General features: G+C 40.7%; 2 protein-coding genes and 2 non-coding genes across 5 annotated transcripts; 2 read left to right on the top strand and 2 right to left on the bottom strand.

Moving 5' to 3' along the window:
• Positions 1-1143: 1143 nt before the first annotated feature.
• Positions 1144-9326, bottom strand: LOC115772074 (cytochrome P450 4c3). Of its 2 annotated transcripts, none has more exons than XM_030718024.1 (8): positions 8926-9326; positions 3365-3480; positions 3188-3304; positions 2959-3118; positions 2806-2875; positions 2071-2359; positions 1706-1985; positions 1144-1647 (listed from the first exon to the last, which is right to left on the bottom strand). In XM_030718024.1, exons 1-8 carry the CDS (start codon positions 9158-9160, stop codon positions 1307-1309), a joined length of 1608 nt encoding a protein of 535 aa, XP_030573884.1. In that variant the 5' UTR covers positions 9161-9326; the 3' UTR covers positions 1144-1306. The 2 variants fall into 2 exon arrangements, with proteins under 2 accessions (XP_030573884.1, XP_030573885.1); XM_030718025.1 differs by lacking the exon at positions 8926-9326 and adding an exon at positions 3538-3546 and having other exon boundaries at positions 1145-1647.
• Positions 9327-12153: 2827 nt separating this feature from the next.
• LOC115757778 lies at positions 12154-12318 on the bottom strand. The gene has a single exon (XR_004017372.1). It is a non-coding gene; the product is annotated as a U1 spliceosomal RNA (small nuclear RNA).
• Positions 12319-13225: 907 nt separating this feature from the next.
• On the top strand, positions 13226-13391 carry LOC115757777. Its single transcript, XR_004017371.1, has one exon. It is a non-coding gene; the product is annotated as a U1 spliceosomal RNA (small nuclear RNA).
• Positions 13392-15939: 2548 nt separating this feature from the next.
• On the top strand, positions 15940-21416 carry LOC115757702. Its single transcript, XM_030698049.1, has 7 exons — positions 15940-16106; positions 16228-16321; positions 17892-18174; positions 18235-20059; positions 20120-20607; positions 20680-20821; positions 20891-21416. Exons 1-7 carry the CDS (start codon positions 16061-16063, stop codon positions 20893-20895), a joined length of 2883 nt encoding a protein of 960 aa, XP_030553909.1. The 5' UTR covers positions 15940-16060; the 3' UTR covers positions 20896-21416.
• Positions 21417-21425: the final 9 nt, after the last annotated feature.

Below are 21425 nucleotides of genomic sequence, written 5' to 3'. Positions count from 1 at the left end.
CCCCGGTCGGGTGCATTTCCTTCGTTTTGTGAAAGCAAATTTCGCCATTTTTCAATGGCGCATTTTTACTTTATTTCTTGTCTCGCTGGGGAATTAGATTTTAAGACCCTTTTGCGTTTTGCGGATTATTATTATTTAGCAAGATTTTGCCATTCTAATTGATTGTTCGCCCATTCGCCGCCAGCACTCGCTACTGTTCCTCCTTCGGCGCCTCCTCCTCTTCCAGGGCTAGGCTCTTCTTATCTAACTCTGGGCAACCTATCGATCTAGTTATCTATTTCAGCTCGACCGCGGGCTCCAGTAGGAGTTATTCAATGCTCACGTCCCGCCTTCGTTTCGATATACATATGCTCACAATATCCATTTAGATATAACCAATCGCCGGCCCATGTGCCTACTCGCACCCCCTTCCCTGGCCATTTGTTTGCGCATTTATTTGTGCATTACACAGCGTAAGCGTACTTAAGTTGCTTTTAAGCCCTGGCGCCGCTCCAATTGCGAAAAGGAAACGGGCCACAGCAACACACACTCGAACCCACACATACACGCGCAAAGCCAACAGCCAAATGGCGCCATATCTTGATGACTTGATGATTGTCCATTTTCCATTCTCAAATATATTCTGTGGTAATGTGTCGAGTGCACAGGTAAAGCTGATCGCGAAGAAAATATTTATTGGCATTGCAAACTAGCCAATGACACTAGTGGCGCCATCTATTGAAAGTTTGATTCGCGAGCACAGTCGCAGATCTTAGCAAGTGGATTGTGTCTTAGCTAAGCCCGTTCGTGCACCGTAAGGAAACTGTACCAAGCGGCAGAGATATTTGGTACATTCCCTTGCAATATTGATAAGATCACAAATCCGAAATGATGAAACACAATGAACTATGATCATGAAAGAAGAATTATCTTTGTGGTTATCTGTCTAACAAGAAAAGCAAAAAAGGTTTTTTTGGAAAAATCATTCACTAACTTACCATGGCAACTATATGTTATATATGATCTCTAATGTGGATAAAATGTGGTTTATATTTAGTCCCCGTAGTTCCCATTTCCTGTACCGCAGCTTATGAGCTTAGATAAAGTAAAAACAGTTAATATTTTTACAGATCAATATATGTTTTTTTTTTATTAAAAATAAATGTACATATTACACATAGGGGTTCACTGAGTTTTATGTTTATACAACGATTACATATTCCACAGAGGTCAAAGAGTTATTTGCTAATTTAGCATATTCTTACTTAAGCTTCAACTTAAACTTAATATTTACAAGTTAAATACTTTGGATCAGTCACAGTGCTGCTCAATGGCGTGGCGTGATCTTTACTCTAAGCCCATCCTTGGGACGCAGAATCAGCTCGCCCAGCAACGTCAGATCTTCGCGGCGATCAACAGCCTCGATCTTGTATTTGCGCAACACTGTCGAGATGACCGCCTTCTCCTCCAAAATGGCAAACTTCTGCCCAATGCAGTTGCGCGGCCCAGCACTGAAGGGTATATAGGCAAAGGGATGACGTCCAGCGCAATTCTCGGGCAAGAAGTTATCCGGATTGAATTGCTCGGGCTTCGGAAAGACGCGCGGATTGCGATGCAGCGCATAGGTCATAATTATAGCCTGAGTGCCGGCGGGCACCAGTTTGCCACCTAATCGAATGATAACGTAAGCAGACATTGAAAATCTTTAGTCTCATGGAGAACTTACCGATGGTCACATCCTCGCCCACCATGCGTGCCATCATGGGCACGCTGGGAAACAGTCTGAGGGCATCCTTGATGCAGCACTCCAAATAACGCATGTCCAGCAGATTTTTCATTGTGGCGGGCGTCTCGGTGTCATCGCCAAATATGGACTCCAGTTCCTCCACAACACGCTCCTGATACTCCGGATTGGCACCCAGCAGGAACAATGTCCAGGAAATGGCGGCAGAAGTTGTGTCATGGCCCTCAAACATAAATGTATCTACCTCCTCACGGATATCCTCCTGCAAATCAAATCAAATCAAATCAAATCAAACCATCTTTCATTTTTTATTCATATATCAAAGTTTTCCTCTATTTAATTCGTACATTGGACAGGACGGTGCCCTCTTTGGAGGCGTCGATCAGCAGGTCGAGGAATGCCAAGCGCTTCTTCTTGCCCAGATCATCGTAGGCATCGGGCGTTTCGTTGTTGTTGTTATTATTATTATTGTTGTTGTTGGCCAGCTCAGTCTTACGCTCTCGTATCACCATATTGGAGAAGCCATGGAGCGTATTAATGTACCTCTGATGCGTCTTGTAATCCTCGGTGAGGCGGAAAAGCAAATCGCTCTGCAGCCAGATCTTTGCCTGACGACTTTGCACAATGGAGCCAATGCTGTTAGCATGAGGGTGTCAAAAGCATGGAGGGAGTGGAAAAGTGTTGCATTAAATTGAAAGTTAGTCAAGTGTTTGCTGTCGGTTTGACTGTCTGCCACTCGGTCTGTTTGTCTGTCAGAGCATCTGTGTGCTTTATGAGGCATGTTATCAGCAGCAGCAGCAGCAGCAGGAGCAGCAGCAGCAGCATTGCCATTGACATCTTAATCTCGCATATTTTGCGCTTGAGTAGAGAGCACCCCAAACACGTACACACACACGCAGTCATAATGCGATTTGGGCGTGTGTGAGAAAGTGTTTTGCCCGCTGACATTTGCACTGACAGCTCTCAATATTACACAGCTGCTCACTACCCCATCTCAAATGCTCACTATTCAATTCTAGTTCTTGTTCTTGAAATTGTATTTGAGTATTTCGCAGTATTTTTGAAGTATTTTCTTCACTTACCCATAGACCGCCTTCACATATTCCGACTCGCTGTTGCTTTGTGCATATATTTTCCGACCCATGGCAGTTTCTGTGACGCAATTACCAACCAGTTATTTGATATGATATATATATAAATATATGCTATAGCATATATATAGCATTGACACTCACCGCACACAATGTCCAAGGTGCAGAGTGTGACGTAGGGGAAGATGTTGAACGCCTCGGTGCCCAGCTCCACGGCCAGTTTGCGGGCCAAGACGGCGCTTTGCTCGTTGAAAACATCAATAAAATCATCCAATATTTTAAAATGAAAGGCGGGTGTCAAAATCTGCAAATGCCCATTAGATTTATAGAGTAAAAAAAATAGTGACTATAATTCGATCAACTGTGTTCTTACCTTTCTGCGGGAATGCCACTTACGATCCGTGCTGGTGAGCAGGCCTGTGCCCAGCCAGGGATGCAGATAGTCATAGTCATGGCTCTTGTTCACAAACTTCTGACTGTTCAGTATGGGCTGCAATTAGTTGAGTTAAGTGTTAAGGAACAATCTTTCAGTAAAAGTTACTGGACTTACCTCCACAGTTTCCGGCTCAAAGAGCAGCACGCGCGGGGATGTGCCCTGCCAGACGCGATTGATGCCGATCCGTGTGCCCCAAAGTTTTTGCATGCCTATTACACGATTAAAAAGCTCTGCAAAGAGAAAAATGAAACACAGAAACGTTTAAGAATACAAAAATAGAAACAAACCAGTTACTAATTTGTCTAAGGCTGACTGACGGACTCTTAACGAGCGTCTAAGTGCAGATAAATAATAAATAAATGACACAAAATAAATTTTGTTGTGACATTTGCGGTCATTGTTTGGACTACCAGATGTCTCTACCAGTCTAATTTATATACCCTGTACCCCGCAAATGGGTCAAAGCAGGGTTATGCATATGGCAGCAGGTTTCCAAGACTGTCTGTGTGTCTGTATCTCTGTAACTCGTCAAACTCTGGAACTTTTAGAGCACAAGACTTTGAAGCTGATATATAGATGCTCGTTAAGCATACGTAACTTGAATTTATTTAACATTTTTAATTACTCTCACATGCTGCTATATATTAGACAATTAAGAATAATTTGCCATCAAATTTGTCATCTAGAAAAACAGAACTTTGAAACCGGACAGGGATCATCTACTAGTCTAGCACTCTCTGCTAGAGCATTTTTACTTGCTATATATACCCTAAAACGGATGGAAAATGGGCAAATATATTGGTATAATGGGTTTGTGCAAATGTAACAGAGAGAAGAAAGCATTTTCGGCCCCATAAAGTATATATTTTTTTATCAGCATCAATAGCCGAGTCTATCTTCCCATGCCCATATGTCTGCCCGTCTGTCTGTACGTCCGTATAGATGAACGCGTCAATCTCAGAACTTGTAAGAGCTAGAGGCTAAGAATTATGAACGAATGTCCAGTATGAGTTTATTTCTGATCATCGAGAGCTTGCCCCGTTTCCAAGCAATCGGTAAAAATCTATATCGAAATCTTGTTTTAGTCTCCAAATTTGACAGTAGAATAGAATATACAGATGAAGTATCGTTATTTTTATAACAAGCGTGAGCTGCATTCGATGTTGGTAGAAGAAGAAGGCTCAGGGTATCCCCTATTCGGGCACTCCATACTAATGCATTCCGATTTGTTTGCAGTTGCATTTTCAAATGTTGGGGCGGCGATTCGATTCGGGTTGCCAGTTCACGTGTGAAAATTGTTTGCGACACCAATTAAAGAAAAAACTTACAAATCTTTGTGTGTGTGCTCACATGTGAGAAACAATCAAGGCCGTGTAATCATGTAAAAACGTTGTGTTAATTTTAATATGTTACACTTGTTCATCACGTAGGTAAACATATATATGTAAGCTGCTCTGTCTAGGCTTCTTGGGTTTTTTTAGTTTGTTTGTTTTTTTTTTATTTTTGTTTTATTGCTGTCAGAAACCTGCGCCGGCTCACGTTGCTCATGCAGCCCGCTTTGCTGGTCATTTGTTGCATTAATTAAAAAGATGAAACACACACACATACAAACACACGCACACACACCGACACACACACCGTCACTTTCAGAGATGTCTAATAATGATTTTATGTAACCCAAAACTCAACCGTCAACACGAATTGTTATAAAAAAAAAAAAACGCAACACCCAAAAGACAAGCGGCTATTGCGGCCCCCTCTTTGGTCCACCGGGTCCCGGCATGTGGTGCTCGGCTTGCTGTTGCCCCTTTTGGGCTGCTGCTGGCCATCTCGCTCGTCGGAAGTTTGCATGTTAAACGCTAACAATCAAATTTCCTACGTGCAAAAATATTATAAAAAAGCCAAATGCGAAGCAAAACAAAATGAAACGAAACAAAACAAAACGCATTTCAAATCTTTTTACCGGCTCTCAGAGTATTCATTATGATTTTCGCTTTGAAATTGGCTTGTGGGTTGCTGTTGTTGTTGCTGTTGCTGCTGACCAGCTTGTTGACAAACTTGACATAAAACAGCAACTCATTTTTTTTTGGGCTGCTTTAAATTGCGTTAACAATTTGAAATAATTTATGTGCCGCTTTATAACTTGCAACAATTTGTCATTGGGCCAAATTGTGGCACATTAAATACATGAGAAGAAAAGGTGCTTTTCAAGTTGCCGACGATCTAATACTCTGCCAGCAGTTGCAAAGAGCTTTCTTTACCAAAGCAAAATCATATCAATAAGTAGATCGCGCTGCAAAGTAATACGATTCCGATAAACAGTATAATTTTATATATCGACTTTATGACGGCCCCATCAATGCGTTACGCTTTATACCCTCTATAAAGGGTGTTATAAAAATCATTAACGCATTGCCGCAACAGTTGTTGTTAATGTGGCTGTTAATGTTGATGTCAAGCTAGCTTTCAATGCCAGACCGCAAGCACCCACGACCACAGAGAGACTCGGTCTCAGTCTCAGTCTCAGTCCCAGCGTCAGAGTCGGAGTCAGAATCAGAGCCGGGCTGCGGATAGCCGAGACCCAGACAAGTTGGCACTGACTGCCAAATAATGTTCTTAACATAGGAGCTCGAATTCCAAGCACCCGTCGCCGGCCTTGGTATCTAAACACTTCAAATGCTGCTAGTCTTAAGCAGCTTTTGGATAATTATGAATTAAAATCTCTGGCACTTGGGCCACCAAGGTGACCTTGGTCCGTTCATTTGTTGCAACATCATTTGTGGATGCTACTGTTTGGTCGCTTGATAACTTCTTGAGTCATACTTGAATTAAATAGAAAAACGCTTGAGTTAATTCAAGTTGTTGTTCTTGCTGTTGCCGTTGTTGTTGTTGTTGCTGTTGCTGGGGCAGGGGCAGCCCCAATCGGCACACAGAATCCATAAGTTGCAGCAACAGGTTCCTAGATTGCCTTGAACTGAACTGCAGATACATCTGCGACCGGCAAAAAGCGAAAGACATAATTAATTTTTTTCATCAAAGTTTTTTTTTATTTGTTTGCATATATGCAAATTTGTTAGCTAAGAATTTGCTGAGCAAAAGAAACATTTGAAATTTACTTAAATTGCAGAAAGATACTTGTTAATGGCCCAATTGAAATAAATTTTATGATGACCAGCTTTGGGCTGGGCTTTTAATAACTTAGCACAATTTTATAATACTCTATTAGCTCCATCAAGAGTCTAGCCAAACTGTTATAGCGATGGCTTGGTTCACGGTTCAAGCCAAGGCCGTGCCTTAACATTCGGTTCGTTAAGCTAGTTTTCAGGCTTCAATTTGAAATTTGGTGAGTCAAATTTATTTCATTTTTCAAAAGAACTTTTTAAGTTGGCATAACTTAAGTTAATTATATCAAATACACCTCCATTGCTGTTGAAATTGGTGTATATTTCTATGTTTTATTCGAGTAACAAAATAACTTTTTGAACCATCCGATTAAGATTTAGGTTCGGTCTATCTTCATGCAACTCATTAGCTAAATGAGCTAAAGGTTTCTTGCATGGCAATTCAAATTGGTTCGGTTCAAAACACATTTTCAGCCGTGCTTATGTCTATTAATTGGCATCAATCTCTGCCTTAGCATTAAGACTTATTAGTGTGAATAATGGCGCAATTTAAATGCAAACGCTAGAATAGGTATGTTTTAAGCCGACGTCCGACAATTTCAACTGCTCAAGAACATTGAAGTGAGGCCAAAAGCTGAGCTACCAAAAAACTCATCTAGCCAGAAAAACCACTTCACTCCACTTCGCAACAGTCTCTACTAACTTTGTTGACAAAGAACAAAGAACCAGACGGATAAGAAACGCACCTCGAGACCAGACAAAAGCATAATAACACAACATAAGCATCAAATGGAAATTTTTCAAATATTTTCAATACCCTCAAATATATTTCCTACACGATTAGCATCTCGAATTGAACTTGGCCGACTGAAGAAGCTGCAGCCCAAATAGCATGTGCTTGAATTTAGATACACGCATGTATCTATTTGTGTCTATTTATCAATCTGTGTTGCTTGCTGCGTTTCCGCATTTAGAGATTCTTTTATGTGTGCCTGTGTGTGTGCGTGTGTGTATGTTAATTGATCTGTGTTTTGATTGTTTGTTGCGTTCGAACTTGCTGCGGAACTATTAGATTAGCTTGTGAATTAATCATTCCAAAATTTATTGAACGCTCAAGTTTGGTGCTTTTCCAAACGACTCTCCATTTATTAGCTGCAAAAGCTGCATAGATTGTCTGTGGCTGGCTTTGAATGTCAAGTCCAAGATCAAGATCAAGTTCAATTTAAGCGCACGTCCGCCTCAAGACCAGGGCTTATATTAAGCCTTTCTTGAGAAGTTTACGATCGTTTTTTGTTTTTACAACTTCTCGAGTTTTTTGTTTGGCTTGTTATTTAACCATTTATGAGGCAGCTACTGTTTTTCTTTGTGCTTCAGTTCTTGACACGCTTGCACAATATTGTTTTTTTGATGTTAATTTAACTTTATTCAACAAATGTCGCATTTCCGCAGTTTACCAAAAAAAGAGCCCTTTTATTATGATTGTTATGATTTTTTTGTGTTGAAGGTGAAAGTTGTTGCCGCTTGCCTCATATCAAGTTCAAATTTGGCACTAGCGCGAAAAAGAAGAAAATTAAAATAATTATGTGATTCACACGATCGATGGGAATTTATGTTTATTCAATTTTGCGGCTGAGTTGAAGGTCTCGTTACAGCTTTATTTGTATTTCGCTATAATTAAGTGAGATTTGTTTATTTTTATTTATTTGAAAATAAATCGAAATGCATGAACTGATTAAATATTTGATTGAAAAACTACGCATTTTAAATAAAAACAACAATAATAATTTAAGTAAACTGAGAACAAATTCAAAAGACAAAATTATTATTAAGTTCTTAAATTGTTATTAAAACACACAAATTTGAATATTCGTATTTTATTAGTATAAGCAATTAAAAATTAAAGTTGTAGCTATGCAATTGGCTTCTCCAAATACTAGGCAGCATTTATTATCATTAAAATTTTTAATTTTCATAATTTCAGTTCACCTTTTGCGGCTGCTTATTTATTGTTAGCAAAAGCGAATGCAGTTAATTTTGCTAATTAAATAAAATGTTTAACACAAACACACAAGTTTGCTTAAAATTAAAATTAATATATTTTACTCAAATAATGCTAAACATTTGTTCTGTTCTATTAGATCATCAAAATGTCAATTAGCACATTTTCGAGCTATATTCTATTCGTTGTCAACATTTATTTGATCACGTATTTCTGTTTCTATAAAGATCTTTCCTGTGAAATTGAAAGCAAGGAAAGCAAAACTGAAAGTGATATAAAAAAGTTCATTAACATTTGTGAAAAACTAATGCCAAACGCGGAGAGCGGAGAGCACTGTGGATTCACAACTAAATCGCAGGCATCATTGACTGGCTTTTTGAGCGTTAGTTTATCCGTAAATTAGCACCTGCCGAGTGTGCTTTATTTCTATGCTTTATTTGGTACAAGTTCTATTGGCTTATTCAATCAGATCAATCTCTTACGCGCAGTCGAGTTCGAATAGTTCGATTCAGGGTCAAGATAGTGCACAATTATGGGTTTGGCCAAGAACTCACCATCGTGATCCACATTCATTTCGATGGCATTGCCCAGAAAGGGCAGTGCGGCAGGTCCGGGTATCTTTTCGATATATTTAACCCAACGGGCGCGTCTCTTGTTGTAGACCACCAGGAAAATGCTGATAGTGGCCAGCAGAAATATAGTTATGGGCGAATAGCCCGATATGATCTGTGCGGCTTTCGAGAGCAATATGCTCTCGGCCATCAATGAACTAAATACTTTTGAGGACATTTCGCAAAGAGTTTTACACTTGGCCAATCGCCTTTGGCATATCCTTCAAACGCACAAGCACACGCGCACACAAGTCGAATTGGGATTTTATTTATGTTTTTGTTTGTGATCAATTTTAATCCGGACCCGGCTCGAACACAATTTGAATTCTCTGCTCGACACTAACGCTGCGAACTCCGACACACAACTAACAAAAAGTTTGAGTTTGCATAAAAATTTAAAAAGAAGTGCTAAATTTTCGGCTTGGCGTTTCGGGTTTTCGGTCTCGTCGCTCAGCTCGGCCGGCGTGTGTGTGGCTGAGTGTGTGTGTGAGCCGGAGATGAAGCCGATCGCACAGACGCTAAAAAGGCAGCAGAAAATCTACTGCTACTCGGTCCACACTCACACTGTGTGATAGTAGTAGTAGTAGCCGAATGGTATTGTCATATTTTATGTTCAACATGAGTTGGCGTTTTGCGGCTGCTGCTGCTGCTGCTTGTGGCAATACGGCATAATATGGCCGCAATTTGTGCATTTGTGTTGGTTTTGCATACTCTATTCATCTAGCAAAAACGAGTATATTAGCCTTTTTGTGGAATGTCCATGTACTGGCCCGTTCGTCCGTCCTGTAAGGACCTACAACTTGGCATATGATATCAATGTACGCGTCGAATATACTGTTAAATTTTTCGAGCCGCGCCCTCTAAAAGGGGTGCAAAACACAAATGTCTTAGTCTAGATCTCCCAAAGTTGTCAGTTGGACAAGCACTCCATTAAAAATCAAGCACTCGACCCCCAAATTGTAAGAACTATTATACAAATGCACAGTTTGAGCAAGTGCTGACAGTCTTAGACTCACGAGGCCTATTATTAGCCAGACTTCTTCTCTATACATTGGATCACTAAACAGAGTATTGCGCAGTCGGTTGCCGCCGTAAGCACTCGTTTGTTTGGCTTTGATGTCTGCCCTTGTATTTGTATCTTAAAAGTCATATGCAGTTAATTGTGCCGACAATTGCTTGACAGTTCTGTTGGGCCAACCCGGGCTGTCGGTTGGGTTTGCTCCCGTTTAATGGCGCTCATTTGTTGCCGGGCCTTTGAGCGCAATTAGCAAGAGTTTTGTGTCTTGTGTTTTGGGATGAAATCGCTCGATTCTATAAAAGCTGTACGCTGTCCGTCCGTCAGGCAGACAGGTATTCAGATAGTAAGGTAGTCAAGTGTAGGTACACATTTCATTATATGAGTGCAATTAAAACAACTTTACTGTGTCATGTCCGCCACTGAAAGTGGAGCGTTTAATTTGAGTGGTCAGAATTTCATAACTCGCATCTAGTCGACGGTTACTCTTCGCTGCCTTCGTCTCCAAACATATCTTCCGCCAGATCGGACCGATTCTCGGCCAATTCGCAATATGCATGTAGAATAGAGTTTGGGAAATTATCACTCGCATGTTAAACAAATATTCTTTGTTTGTTGGCCCAAGGTCGCGAGCAACTCTTCGACACCCCAACATTTTGCCAGCTGATCTATAAAAAGGGAATAATTTTCATGGTCAGGGCTGCCAGCATCAAAATCATTATATAACTGGTTCCGCATGGTATTCTATAATAAAATCAATTTCATATCAACGCAACATCGCGCTTACCTGCGCAGCAAATCAAGTTATGTTGATGACTTACTCGTATTCTTAGCCTAAGAATTAAGTATTATTCAATGGGACTTAAGTTTGTGGTTTCGTTATCATACCCTGAAAATGTTAGGGAATAGACGAATAGCTGTATCTTCTGTCTCAACCCAAGTTTAATCTATATAATTATTTTTTAGGCCTTTTGGGTTTTTTTTTTTAAATTTCAGATTAATTGGAAAACATAACCTTTACATTAAAAAATATTATCTTGCGATAAAGTTGTTATCCAAATAATCAAATTGAAGTTTATAATTACAAATCATTATAGAACAGAGCACGGGTTATTTTCTAGTCGACTCGCCCGTTTTTCTTGTATATGTCATTCAATAGAACCTGTTCGACACAAATTCTAGCGCAAATTGATGATAGAACCTTAAAAATAACCATTCTTTTATATTTTTGTCGATTGTTAAAACGAATCAACGAAATATTGTGAAATAATATTGCCTATTAATTATGCAATTTGGGTTCAACAGAGCCTGTGGCATTATCGTAAAGAACCTGGTAATAAATAATTCATGGACAACTTTGAATAAACAAATTAAACAAGTTTCTTGTATAAATTGTAAATAACTTTCTAGTTGGATTTGATGAGAGACAAAGATACGAAGCAATATCAGACAAGAACACGAAAATACCATAAGTATCTTTCGTCTCTAGCTCTACATGTTAGGAAATCTTGGCTCAGATACATTTTGATTTGCCCTTGCAGATCATCTCAACTCGTACCAGCGCATATCTAGATATTTATTAATATCGTGTCAGTCTATAAACTGTTTTATGCGCACTTCCTAAACACGTAATTATTCTATCACGTCGCAGCCACAAAGTCTTTGTCTACGTTTGTCTAGGAAGTAACAACTGGCCAGTGAATCGTTCTTTAATTAGACACAAATTAACAGCTTCTCTAATAAAAAGCAGCTCTGCGAAATAAGCGCAAGTCACTGTGCGTTCAACAGTTCCACTTAAGACAGTAATCCTTTACCATATTTTTATACAATTCTGCGTTTTCGTCTTCATGAACACATTTATGGTTCTCGGCAGCTCTATAAGCCGATTGCCTTCGTCGTATTATGATGTTGGTATGCTCAAAATAGAAGCCGGAATGATTCGGGGCTTTCCCGGATTGAAAAGTATGTTCTGATGCAAAAAGGTTTATTTTCATTATATTAATGCTCGAGACGACTGAAAATTTGTAAAGCAAACTGGTTTATAATGGTCCCATCTTAATAGTGTACCCATATCTTTAAAGCATAGGTCTTAATCAAACAAAGCTGAAATAGTCACGTACCCCCCTTTAATCTAAATGATACATGTATTTATAAATTCGGGACGGCGCGAACGCTCTTCCCGGCTACCAAAAATTACACGCACGAGTTATTCACATTAGGAATAATCGCAGAGGTCAACTCAGCCGAATGTGCAATGACCAAGCCTCGCTCCGGAGGAACCGCCTTCGTGATCACGGTTAACCTCTACGCCAGGTAAGTATGCTTTTCTCCGCTCTGGAACAGGCACTCCAATCCAGGCGCGGTAGAACTGTTTGAGAATTATAAAGTGAAAATTTCAATTCAGGCGAGGGTAGCAAAGTCAACTAGATTGTAACAATATGCAGGAGCAGTCATTTCCTTGGGGTTGAAATGTGTAATACGGGCTGATGATAGCTGTATACCCTTTGGTGCTGCAAACAATGGTTTTTATTAGCTGAGTTTATCAGCTAAATATATCATTTCCATACCCACTAAAATATATAGATCGTATAAAATATCTAAAATTTTTTAAATATAACCATTCAATGGACCTTCACATCGGGTGTTTAGAGTTCTCTGTTAGTATAGAAATAGAGTGTTTTGTATACAAATTCTCTTATAGCTGATTGTTTGAATTATGGAATAAGTTGTATTAATTTGAGTTTAATTTAAGTATTTTCTTTAATAACTGTTTAAATTTACTGTTAATAAAACAAATTACAAAAATAAATTATTATTGCTGATAAATAATAAGCAAGAAAATTGTTGCTTATCAAAAGTCTACCGGTGAAGTGATAATAAAATTAGCACTGTCCAAATAATAGAATTATATTTTGACATAATTTTTATGCTTAAAATGTGTAGGTTATATATGAAAAATTTTCATATTCACAGAAACATTCATATATTATTGTTCCCCCAAGTGATTCGCTGCTTCTGCGTTCTGCGTTCTGCACACCCGTCATCCCTGCTTTCGGCCCAGAGAAATGTTTGCCTGCTGCTGGTAGAACGTACAAGTGCCCAGCTGTTGGCATAGCATACTTTGCCAGTTGTGCCTGCTGTAGGAAATTTTACATGTGCGCGTCATATAATTCTCAAACGGTTCTGACTCGGCTGGCATGGTGTGCCTGTTCCAGAGCGAATAGAAGCATACTTACCTGGCGTAGAGGTTAACCGTGATCACGAAGGCGGTTCCTCCGGAGCGAGGCTTGGTCATTGCACATTCGGCTGAGTTGACCTCTGCGATTATTCCTAATGTGAATAACTCGTGCGTGTAATTTTTGGTAGCCGGGAATGGCGTTCGCGCCGTCCCGAAATTATTAATAAATAAGTTTCAATTGTGGTGGTGGTGGCCTTTAAATGACTTCACTGGGTCAAAGCAGTTGGCTAGTTATAGCGGTCATGCGATTCTTCTAGTTTAACTTCTATTAAATAAAAACAAGTTCTCTTGAACTTGATCTTCTTGCATGCATAGCGTTGCGGAAGAAGCCTTCGTCTGCGTATTTATGATAAGAGTGTTGTCTGTTGAAACTCTGTTATGTGTGCTTGGGTCCGTCCCTCCTTCTGGCCTTTGTTGTTATAGGTGGCGCGGTGGTTCCGTTGGTTTATCATTAGCAGCGAATTTGACTCACAAATATCGACAAATCCGCGTTGTTGTTGCCGCTCTCTGCTGTATTTATTAACTCGAGTTTTGTTTTACGGCATTCGCACAACCGCTAAAGCAGCAGCAGTCAGTCGGCAGCAACAGTTGCTGTGGGGCTGGCAGCGATAAGGTCAAGTTCATTTCCGCATGACTCGGATCTTGGTCTCAGGGCAGCAGTCAAAGAATGATTGGTAATGACTGCCATTTGCGCCAGCTTGAACCTTAGCCGTCTATGAGTTGCAGAGCCCCTCCCCCTTGCGGGTCTTATGGCGTCAAGGAAGTTGCACAAGTTTTACAACCTAACACAGACGAGGGGCAATAAAACAATTTACCATTAGATGAAGTGTATGTGACGCACTTTGAGGTTTCTCCGGCTTGTTGCCCGTTGCCCCTTGCCCTTTGGTTGCAGCCGCTCGTAATTACGCACGTAATTAGGGTTACAAGCGCACAATCTCTCGCCGTCCGTCTCCAACTAAGTATGTCACGCAACGAACCATCTAAAACTGAAACCGAATCCCCCCAAACCCCAACTGCGAGTACTCTTTGGCAATGGTCTCTTCGCCGTGTGAACAACGAGCCCCCGTCTTCCAAGTTTCTATGCGTTTTTAATTTGTGCCTAGTGAAAATAATTCGTTAGAAAAATGAACTTGAATTGTCGCTGAACTTGGAGGGGCGCCCAAAAAAGTAAGATTCTTAAAACCTGCCCAGTCTAGTGGACATATAATTCATTGTCAATGGTCAAGTGTATTTATAATTTGGCAGCACTGCAATTAAATCTGGTAAAGAACCAAATACCACGGCTCACAGCTGGCCACCTTGGCCACGCCAAGTCGAGTTTCAAGTTTCCTTCGGCGGCTTGACACAGTTTGCAGCAATATTGGTTGGATTGACGTCGACGGCTGCATTTGGCATTTCGCTTGCCCAGTCAATCACCAGCAGCCACTAGCTGACCTCGACTTTCGGCTGAGGCTCAATAGCAGCAGCAGCAGCTGCAACTGAAAATGCCCCAAACGTTCTCGACTGGCTCAAGCTCCCACACAAAATGAGCATTCAGAATTATTAGAAAAAACTGCAATTTGATAGACATCACAGCAAAGATTTGTTTATTTCCATTGTGTGAACAATTCAGCTAATTAAAATTCATTTTCCCAAGATATAACCTTACAAGAAAAAACAGCTTTACACGGGCGCACTAGGCCTGGGCCCCTAAGATCTAGCTGAGATCGTTTTGCGCGCTGAGTAACATCAATCAATTATTAGAATTCTGTTTGGCTATAATTACAATTGAATTTCTATGCATGCTTGAGCGCAGCTGGATTATAACTGAGTGTTTGGTTAAACACTTACGAGAGCTAAACACTTGAGCAACAGTTCAAGAACATTTGTCGATGGTTATTGCCATAGTTTAGTCAGTCATTTAATAACAATAAAAAAAGAAGTCACACGTTAAACAATTAAACGAACCGCGTAAATGACAACGATATTTATATCAAAGGCTCAATTCAAAAGGCAATCAATAGGAATAAATCGTACAAGTTAATATAGATTCGACTAATTTGTGTTATTTCTTCAGTACTTAACACATAATTTTGAAAATGTTTGAAGAAAAGCCATGTAAAAAAAAAGAAACCTATTATATAAATCATTTTTATTTTCTTGGTCATGCCGAGATTCGAACTCGAGTCTGCTTGCGTGTTTTACAAAATTATATGTAACCTTATTTATTGGTGTGGCAACGCCAACGTATAATTTTTTTGCTAAACAGCAACCTTGTGTATGATATAAGCTCAAATTTCTTGACCTTAACTTATATTACATTCACTGTTCAGCTTACAGCTAAAGATTATACAAAATTAATAGGTACACCTGTTAAAATTTCAATTTTATATCGAAAAAATATCGAATTTAAAATATGCTGCACGGTTTTAATTAGAGATGAGCGTGCTCGTGAGTGTTCAACTTGCTGAATATAGGAATAGTAAGCGACGTTCACAAAAATGTAATCTGCGACAATACCATTAGAATTTATTGTTTGTGTTATTATGTAGAATAAATAAATTATAACAGACCGAAACAGTATTATATCGGCAACAGAGTGAAAAAACTATCGGTATTTTAGCATTTGGCATATCGATAGAAATCATTTCTAGCCAGAGCTTCTGGTCACACTGTAAAATAACAAAAGCAAAGCAAACGCAATTCGTTTTCGCATTAATCATCAAATATTCATTCAGTGCAGTTGCAGTTGCAGCTGGAGTGTAAAAAGAGCAAGTAAAAGTACAATTTGGCTAATTATATATAAAAGTGAAGTCTTGCTAAGAGCACACACCCAAAACAACAAAATGCGTAACGCGGGCCTTTTGGCCATTTTGGCTGTTTTTGTTTGCGGTAAGTTGTGACGTCGGTAGTGAATATTGCGTATTGGTTTTGCACTAATTAAATACATTTAAAATATATATATGCATATATTTTTTTATTGAAATTGCCATTGTGTATTTTGTTATTTTAGGCGTTTGTGTTTCATCAACGCCAATCGCTGAGCAGCCGCTGCTTGGTGCCAGTAAATGCACCTGGGGCCCCTCCTACTGGTGCGATAATCTCAGGTGAGTCTAGAACAAATTGGAAAAGCGCTTTGTCATCGGCAAAAAGAGTCGGTGCAACGCCCCCGCCACTGCGCGCGCCTCTTGAAAATAATGTATATAAAACAATGGCCACTACGCAGTTATTTACCCGTTGCGCGTTTACCGTTTCTTTCTTGAACTGTTTTCATTGTTCGTCGGCAGAAGAACTGTTTGATAAGGCAATCAGCAGAGTCGGGCGTCCAAGGCAGAGCCGCCATTCTGTTTGGCTCATCGATAACCTTTGTTAGGCGTTTACAGTTGCTCTATTTTATTTGAGCGCTATTTTGCTCTACTTTTTATTCCTGTTTGCACACTTGTTAGCTGTACGTGCGAGCTTTGGCTACACTTTGCACTCTTTCTTACTCTCCCTCTCTCCCTCTCTCTTGTCGTCTATCAGTCTCTTTTTATGCAACACAACGTATTTTGTTTTCCCGTTTCAATTCCGCTTTAAATTCAATTAACAAATGACATCCAGTCGAGCCAACTCATTACATATGTACATATATATTTATATGTATATTTATATTTATGTATGTATATGCTAACTGTCTAAGCAGCAGCAAATTCCGCTGACTAATCAGTTTGAGCAAAGCCTGGGCTTGTCTTAGGGCTACTCTTTGTCCACTTTCGCTTAAAGTTGATATTTCAAACGCTTTGACTCAAATAACTGAGTATTCGTCATAGAAGAAACGTTGTGGAGAATAGTCAGCAGCTGGCAGTTTCTTATCAATAAAACGCCATCGATCTCTGAGTAATCCAAATAATAGCAATCTATATTTGCCCTCGGTTTATGTATATGTAACTAACAGTAAACATGTCAAATAAATAATTGTAATCAAATAATTGCATTTACTAGCAACTGGTTATATAAGCAGCCCTCTGCCAGCTCCAGTTACAATTTTTATTCAATTTAAACAATATTTTTGCAATAGCATCAAATTACTAAGTGATTTTCCATAAACATTTCATTCTTTGTTTGTTTATTAACTTATTTACGAGCACGAAATCGCTCAAGTCTTTGTTTGCCAAGATTGTGGACATAAAAGAACGTCGCAAATTTTGTGCAATGAGAAGTCGTAGATATACACATACATATATAATATATATTTATATGCCATGTCCGTGCTTATCTGTATTATATATAGATTTGTTTGCTTCTTACAAATTACCGCTTTGCTGTGCCCCACAGCACAGAAATAACAGTAATTTTTCTGCAAATTAAATTCGAAATGTATTCACAACAATATCCGATTAATATCTTAAATGGAAGGGGAGCTAAACATAGTCCCCCACTGTCCATTAAATGATATATGTATATGATTGTGTATACTTATTTACCGCGGGTGCATTCAACTAGCGCATGTTGCGAGGGTTCGTTCAATGCTTTGGACTCTGGTCTTTGCTGACTTGGTGAAACACGATTATGAATGCGGGTCATTTGAGGCGTTTTGTTTTGCTTAACTGCGGATGCTGCAGTTTTTTTATTGCTTACTTATCAATTGATACATTTTGGCTGGTTTAATGAACGATGTCTTCTGTTTCGGCCCGGCAGCAATGCAAAGGACTGCAGAGCGACGCGCCACTGCATTCAGACCGTGTGGGAAAAGCGAGTGGTGCCTGTGGACACTGATTCCATTTGTCAGATATGCAAGGATATGGTAACACAGGCCCGCGATCAGCTGCGCAGCAATGAGACCGAGGAGGAGCTTAAGGAGGTATTCGAGGGCTCCTGCAAGCTTATTCCCGTCAAGCTGGTGCAAAAGGAGTGCATCACGCTAGCCGACAACTTTATACCCGAGCTGGTTGAGGCCTTGTCCTCCCAAATGAATCCCGACGTAAGTAGCTTAAAAAATAAACACATTCTCTTTACATTCATCTATAAATTGCAATTGCAGCAAGTTTGCTCCGTGGCTGGTTTGTGCAACAGCGCTAGGATTGATGAGCTAATGAAGCAAGCCTATCAGGCAGCGTTGGATGGCACCCTCAAAGAAGAGGAAGTGGTTGTCAAGAAAGAATCCGAGCAGTTGGAGAAGAAGGAGTCTGGCCCTACACAGCTGTCCTGTGGCAACTGCAATCTGCTCTCGCGCAAGATGCAGAGCAAGTTCGAGTCAACGAATCGCGACAACATGGTTGAACAGCTGCTGCATTGGTGTGGCACCATGTCCAGCTTTTCTGATGCCTGCGCGAACTTGGTGCTGACCTATTTCAACGATATGTACGAGCATGTGCAGCAGCATTTGCAAACGGATGGCCTGTGCCATTTGTCTGGCGTGTGTGCGGCCCGCTACCATCAGCACGAGGATGATGTTAAGGAACCGGAAGCACTTACAACTTTGGAGGGCGTTGGCGATGACATTCCCTGTGCTCTGTGCGAGCAGCTGGTGAAACATTTGCGTGATGTTCTGGTGGCCAACACAACAGAAACGGAATTCAAGCAAGTGCTTGAGGGCTTCTGCAAACAGTCGCGTGGCTTTAAAGACGAGTGCATCAGCATCGTGGATCAGTACTATCATGTCATATACAGCACACTGGTCAACAATCTGGATGCCAATGGTACTTGTTTCCTCATTGGCGTTTGCCCCAAAGGCTTGGATCTTGGTTACGATGCGCCCATTATGCCGTTGCTGCCTGCCATTGCGCCTGCCGAAGTGCATGTGACTATTAAGAAGCTGGGTGCCAACGAACCTAAATTTAGTCAGAAACAAATTTTGGAAATGCAGCTGCCCATTGATCATTTGATGGGCGCCGCCAATCCCGGCCAGCTGGTGCAGGGCGGTGAACTGTGCACCATTTGCGAGTACCTGCTACATTTTATACAGGAAACGCTGGCCACGCCCGCTACCGATGATGAGATTAAGCATACCGTTGAAAACATTTGCACCAAGCTGCCACGAGGCGTAGCTACTCAATGCCGCAATTTTGTGGAAATGTACGGCGATGCGGTCATTGCGCTGCTCATCCAGGGCCTGAATCCGCGCAGCGTTTGCCCCATGATGCAAATGTGTCCGCGTAACATTGAGAAGCAAGAGGACATCGAGGTGTTCAACCCAGAAACAGTGTCAAGCGATCAACAGGATAAGCCCACATGTCCACTCTGTTTGTTTGCCGTGGAGCAGGCTCAGATCAAGATACGCGACAACAAGTCCAAGGAGAATATCAAGAAGGTTCTCGACGGTCTCTGCTCGCATCTGCCCAGTAAGCTGCGCTCCGAGTGCGTAGACTTTGTGGAGACCTACTCCAATGAGTTAATTGACATGCTCATCACAGACTTTAAGCCGGAAGAGATTTGCGTGCAGCTCAAGCTGTGCCCTAAGTCCAAGGATTATCTGGATGAAATGGGAATCAGCCTCTTAGATAGCGCGGAGACCGATAAGTCAGCCAGCAGCAGCGAGGAATTTGCTGCCAATGAAATTAGCTCCAGCGATGAGCTGCCTATTCAGATCACCGTTGACAAGGACTTTAGCCTGGGACCCAATTGCTTGATCTGCGAGGAGGTGGTCAAAACCGTAGAAAAGAAGATCGGCAAGCACGCGACAAAGTCAGACATCAAGGACGCCCTTGAGCACTCCTGCGACAAGTTAAAAAAACCGCTGGCCAATAAGTGCCACATATTCATTGACAAACACGGCGATCAGATTGCCGATCTGCTGCTGAGGGAGATGGATCCCAAACTGATATGCCTGGAACTTGGCATGTGCCTGGGCGGCGAGTCGGAGGATCGTAAGTGCAAAGTATTCCCTTAAATTTGTAATATATTAGAAGTTTACTCTCAATTGACAGTTGACATCGATGAGGCCCTGAAGTACGATGTAATTGTTTTGCCCAAGCGTCAAGACGAGAAGCTGGCACGCCTAGAGTCAACTAAAGTCGACGAACCGCCTACCTGTGTGCTTTGCGAGTTTATTATGACCAAACTGGAGACGGAACTGCAGAACAAGACCGAGCAGGATGAGATCAAGAGAGCCATACGCGTTGTCTGCGATCGCCTCCCATCAACCATACGCAAGCAATGCGACAGCTTTGTCGACGGTTACGCCACGGCCATTATTAGTCTGTTAAGCAAAGTGCCGCCCAAGGAGGTGTGCCAGAAGCTGCAGCTATGCTTTAGCCAGGCCGTCAACGACGAGGTCATCGAGTGTGGCGTTTGTCATGGTGTGTCGCAGTCCTTGCTGCCCTTTTTCCGTTCACAAAAGGATCACGACAAGTTGGGCGTACAGGACATGATCTCAGAGGCCTGTGAGAACTTGCCAGCCAAGTACTATAATATTGTAAGTCAAGAATAAGACATCTTAATTTTATTTTTTAACTTACTAATTTGAAATTATTTTTGTTTTTTGTAGTGCTCCGAGATGATCTCCATTTATGGCTTTAGCATCATGCATCTGTCTGAGCGTCCCTATATTGATCAGTCGCACGTCTGCGCCGAGATTGGCAAATGCTTCGATAGTGAGAAGTCCGCGCTGGCCTTTGCCAGAATTTCAGGTGTGTGACAGCTTCTATTAGTAGACTCATATGTAAAGTGTCTTAATTTACTTCAACCTTTAATTACAGCTTAAGATGTTGCGTGTTGCGAACTAAACGCAACCGCCACGTGATGTGTCGCAAAGAGGCGTCACGATATATATATATATATTATATCTAAACTTATGTTTACATTCTGTACTTGATTGGGACTGTAAATGATCGAAAATTGACTTATTCTTTCGCACGTTTTATATGTTTATTTCCTTTTCTTACTTACTTTATATTGCGCTTAATTCGAGAAAGAAATTGTGGGTGATAGTTAATATACGAACGCAACGGAAACTGATTGATTTTTGTAAGCGTATGCGAAAAGGGCTTAAATTAAACATAAATTGTAATAGTAGACGCGCTCATTCCGGTCATGTACTTTTTAAAAACCACTTAAAAACTGAAATCACTTTAAACTGGTTTTAAAACCCGGAACAGGCTGAGAGAAATCAACCAAATTCCCCGAACTAAATAAAAAACAAAGTGTGTGTGTAGCATAAGACGCCAAGTGTAAAACATGAGAACGAGAATCAAATCTGATAAATAAATCTTTTAAATGTAAAAAGCGCGCATA

This window comes from Drosophila novamexicana, unplaced genomic scaffold (assembly GCF_003285875.2).
Source record: "Drosophila novamexicana strain 15010-1031.04,08,12 unplaced genomic scaffold, DnovRS2.1 tig00000108-arrow-pilon, whole genome shotgun sequence".
NCBI lineage: Eukaryota > Metazoa > Arthropoda > Insecta > Diptera > Drosophilidae > Drosophila > Drosophila novamexicana.
The sequence above is the reverse complement of the archived record's forward strand: the minus strand, read 5'-3'. Positions and strand labels throughout refer to the sequence as shown.

Bases quoted from the DNA above. Each gene is read 5' to 3' on its own strand.
- LOC115772074 (XM_030718024.1), bottom strand. From the start codon at position 9,160: ATGTCCTCAAAAGTATTTAGTTCATTGATGGCCGAGAGCATATTGCTC. The intron at 3,481-8,925 runs GTGAGTTCTTGG...TTCTCTTTGCAG, and splicing joins AATGAATGTGGATCACGATG to AGCTTTTTAATCGTGTAATA. The intron at 1,986-2,070 runs GTACGAATTAAA...TTTGATTTGCAG, and splicing joins AGGGCACCGTCCTGTCCAAT to GAGGATATCCGTGAGGAGGT.
- LOC115757702 (XM_030698049.1), top strand. From the start codon at position 16,061: ATGCGTAACGCGGGCCTTTTGGCCATTTTGGCTGTTTTTGTTTGCG. The intron at 16,107-16,227 runs GTAAGTTGTGAC...TTGTTATTTTAG, and splicing joins TTTGGCTGTTTTTGTTTGCG to GCGTTTGTGTTTCATCAACG. The intron at 20,608-20,679 runs GTAAGTCAAGAA...TGTTTTTTGTAG, and splicing joins CAGCCAAGTACTATAATATT to TGCTCCGAGATGATCTCCAT.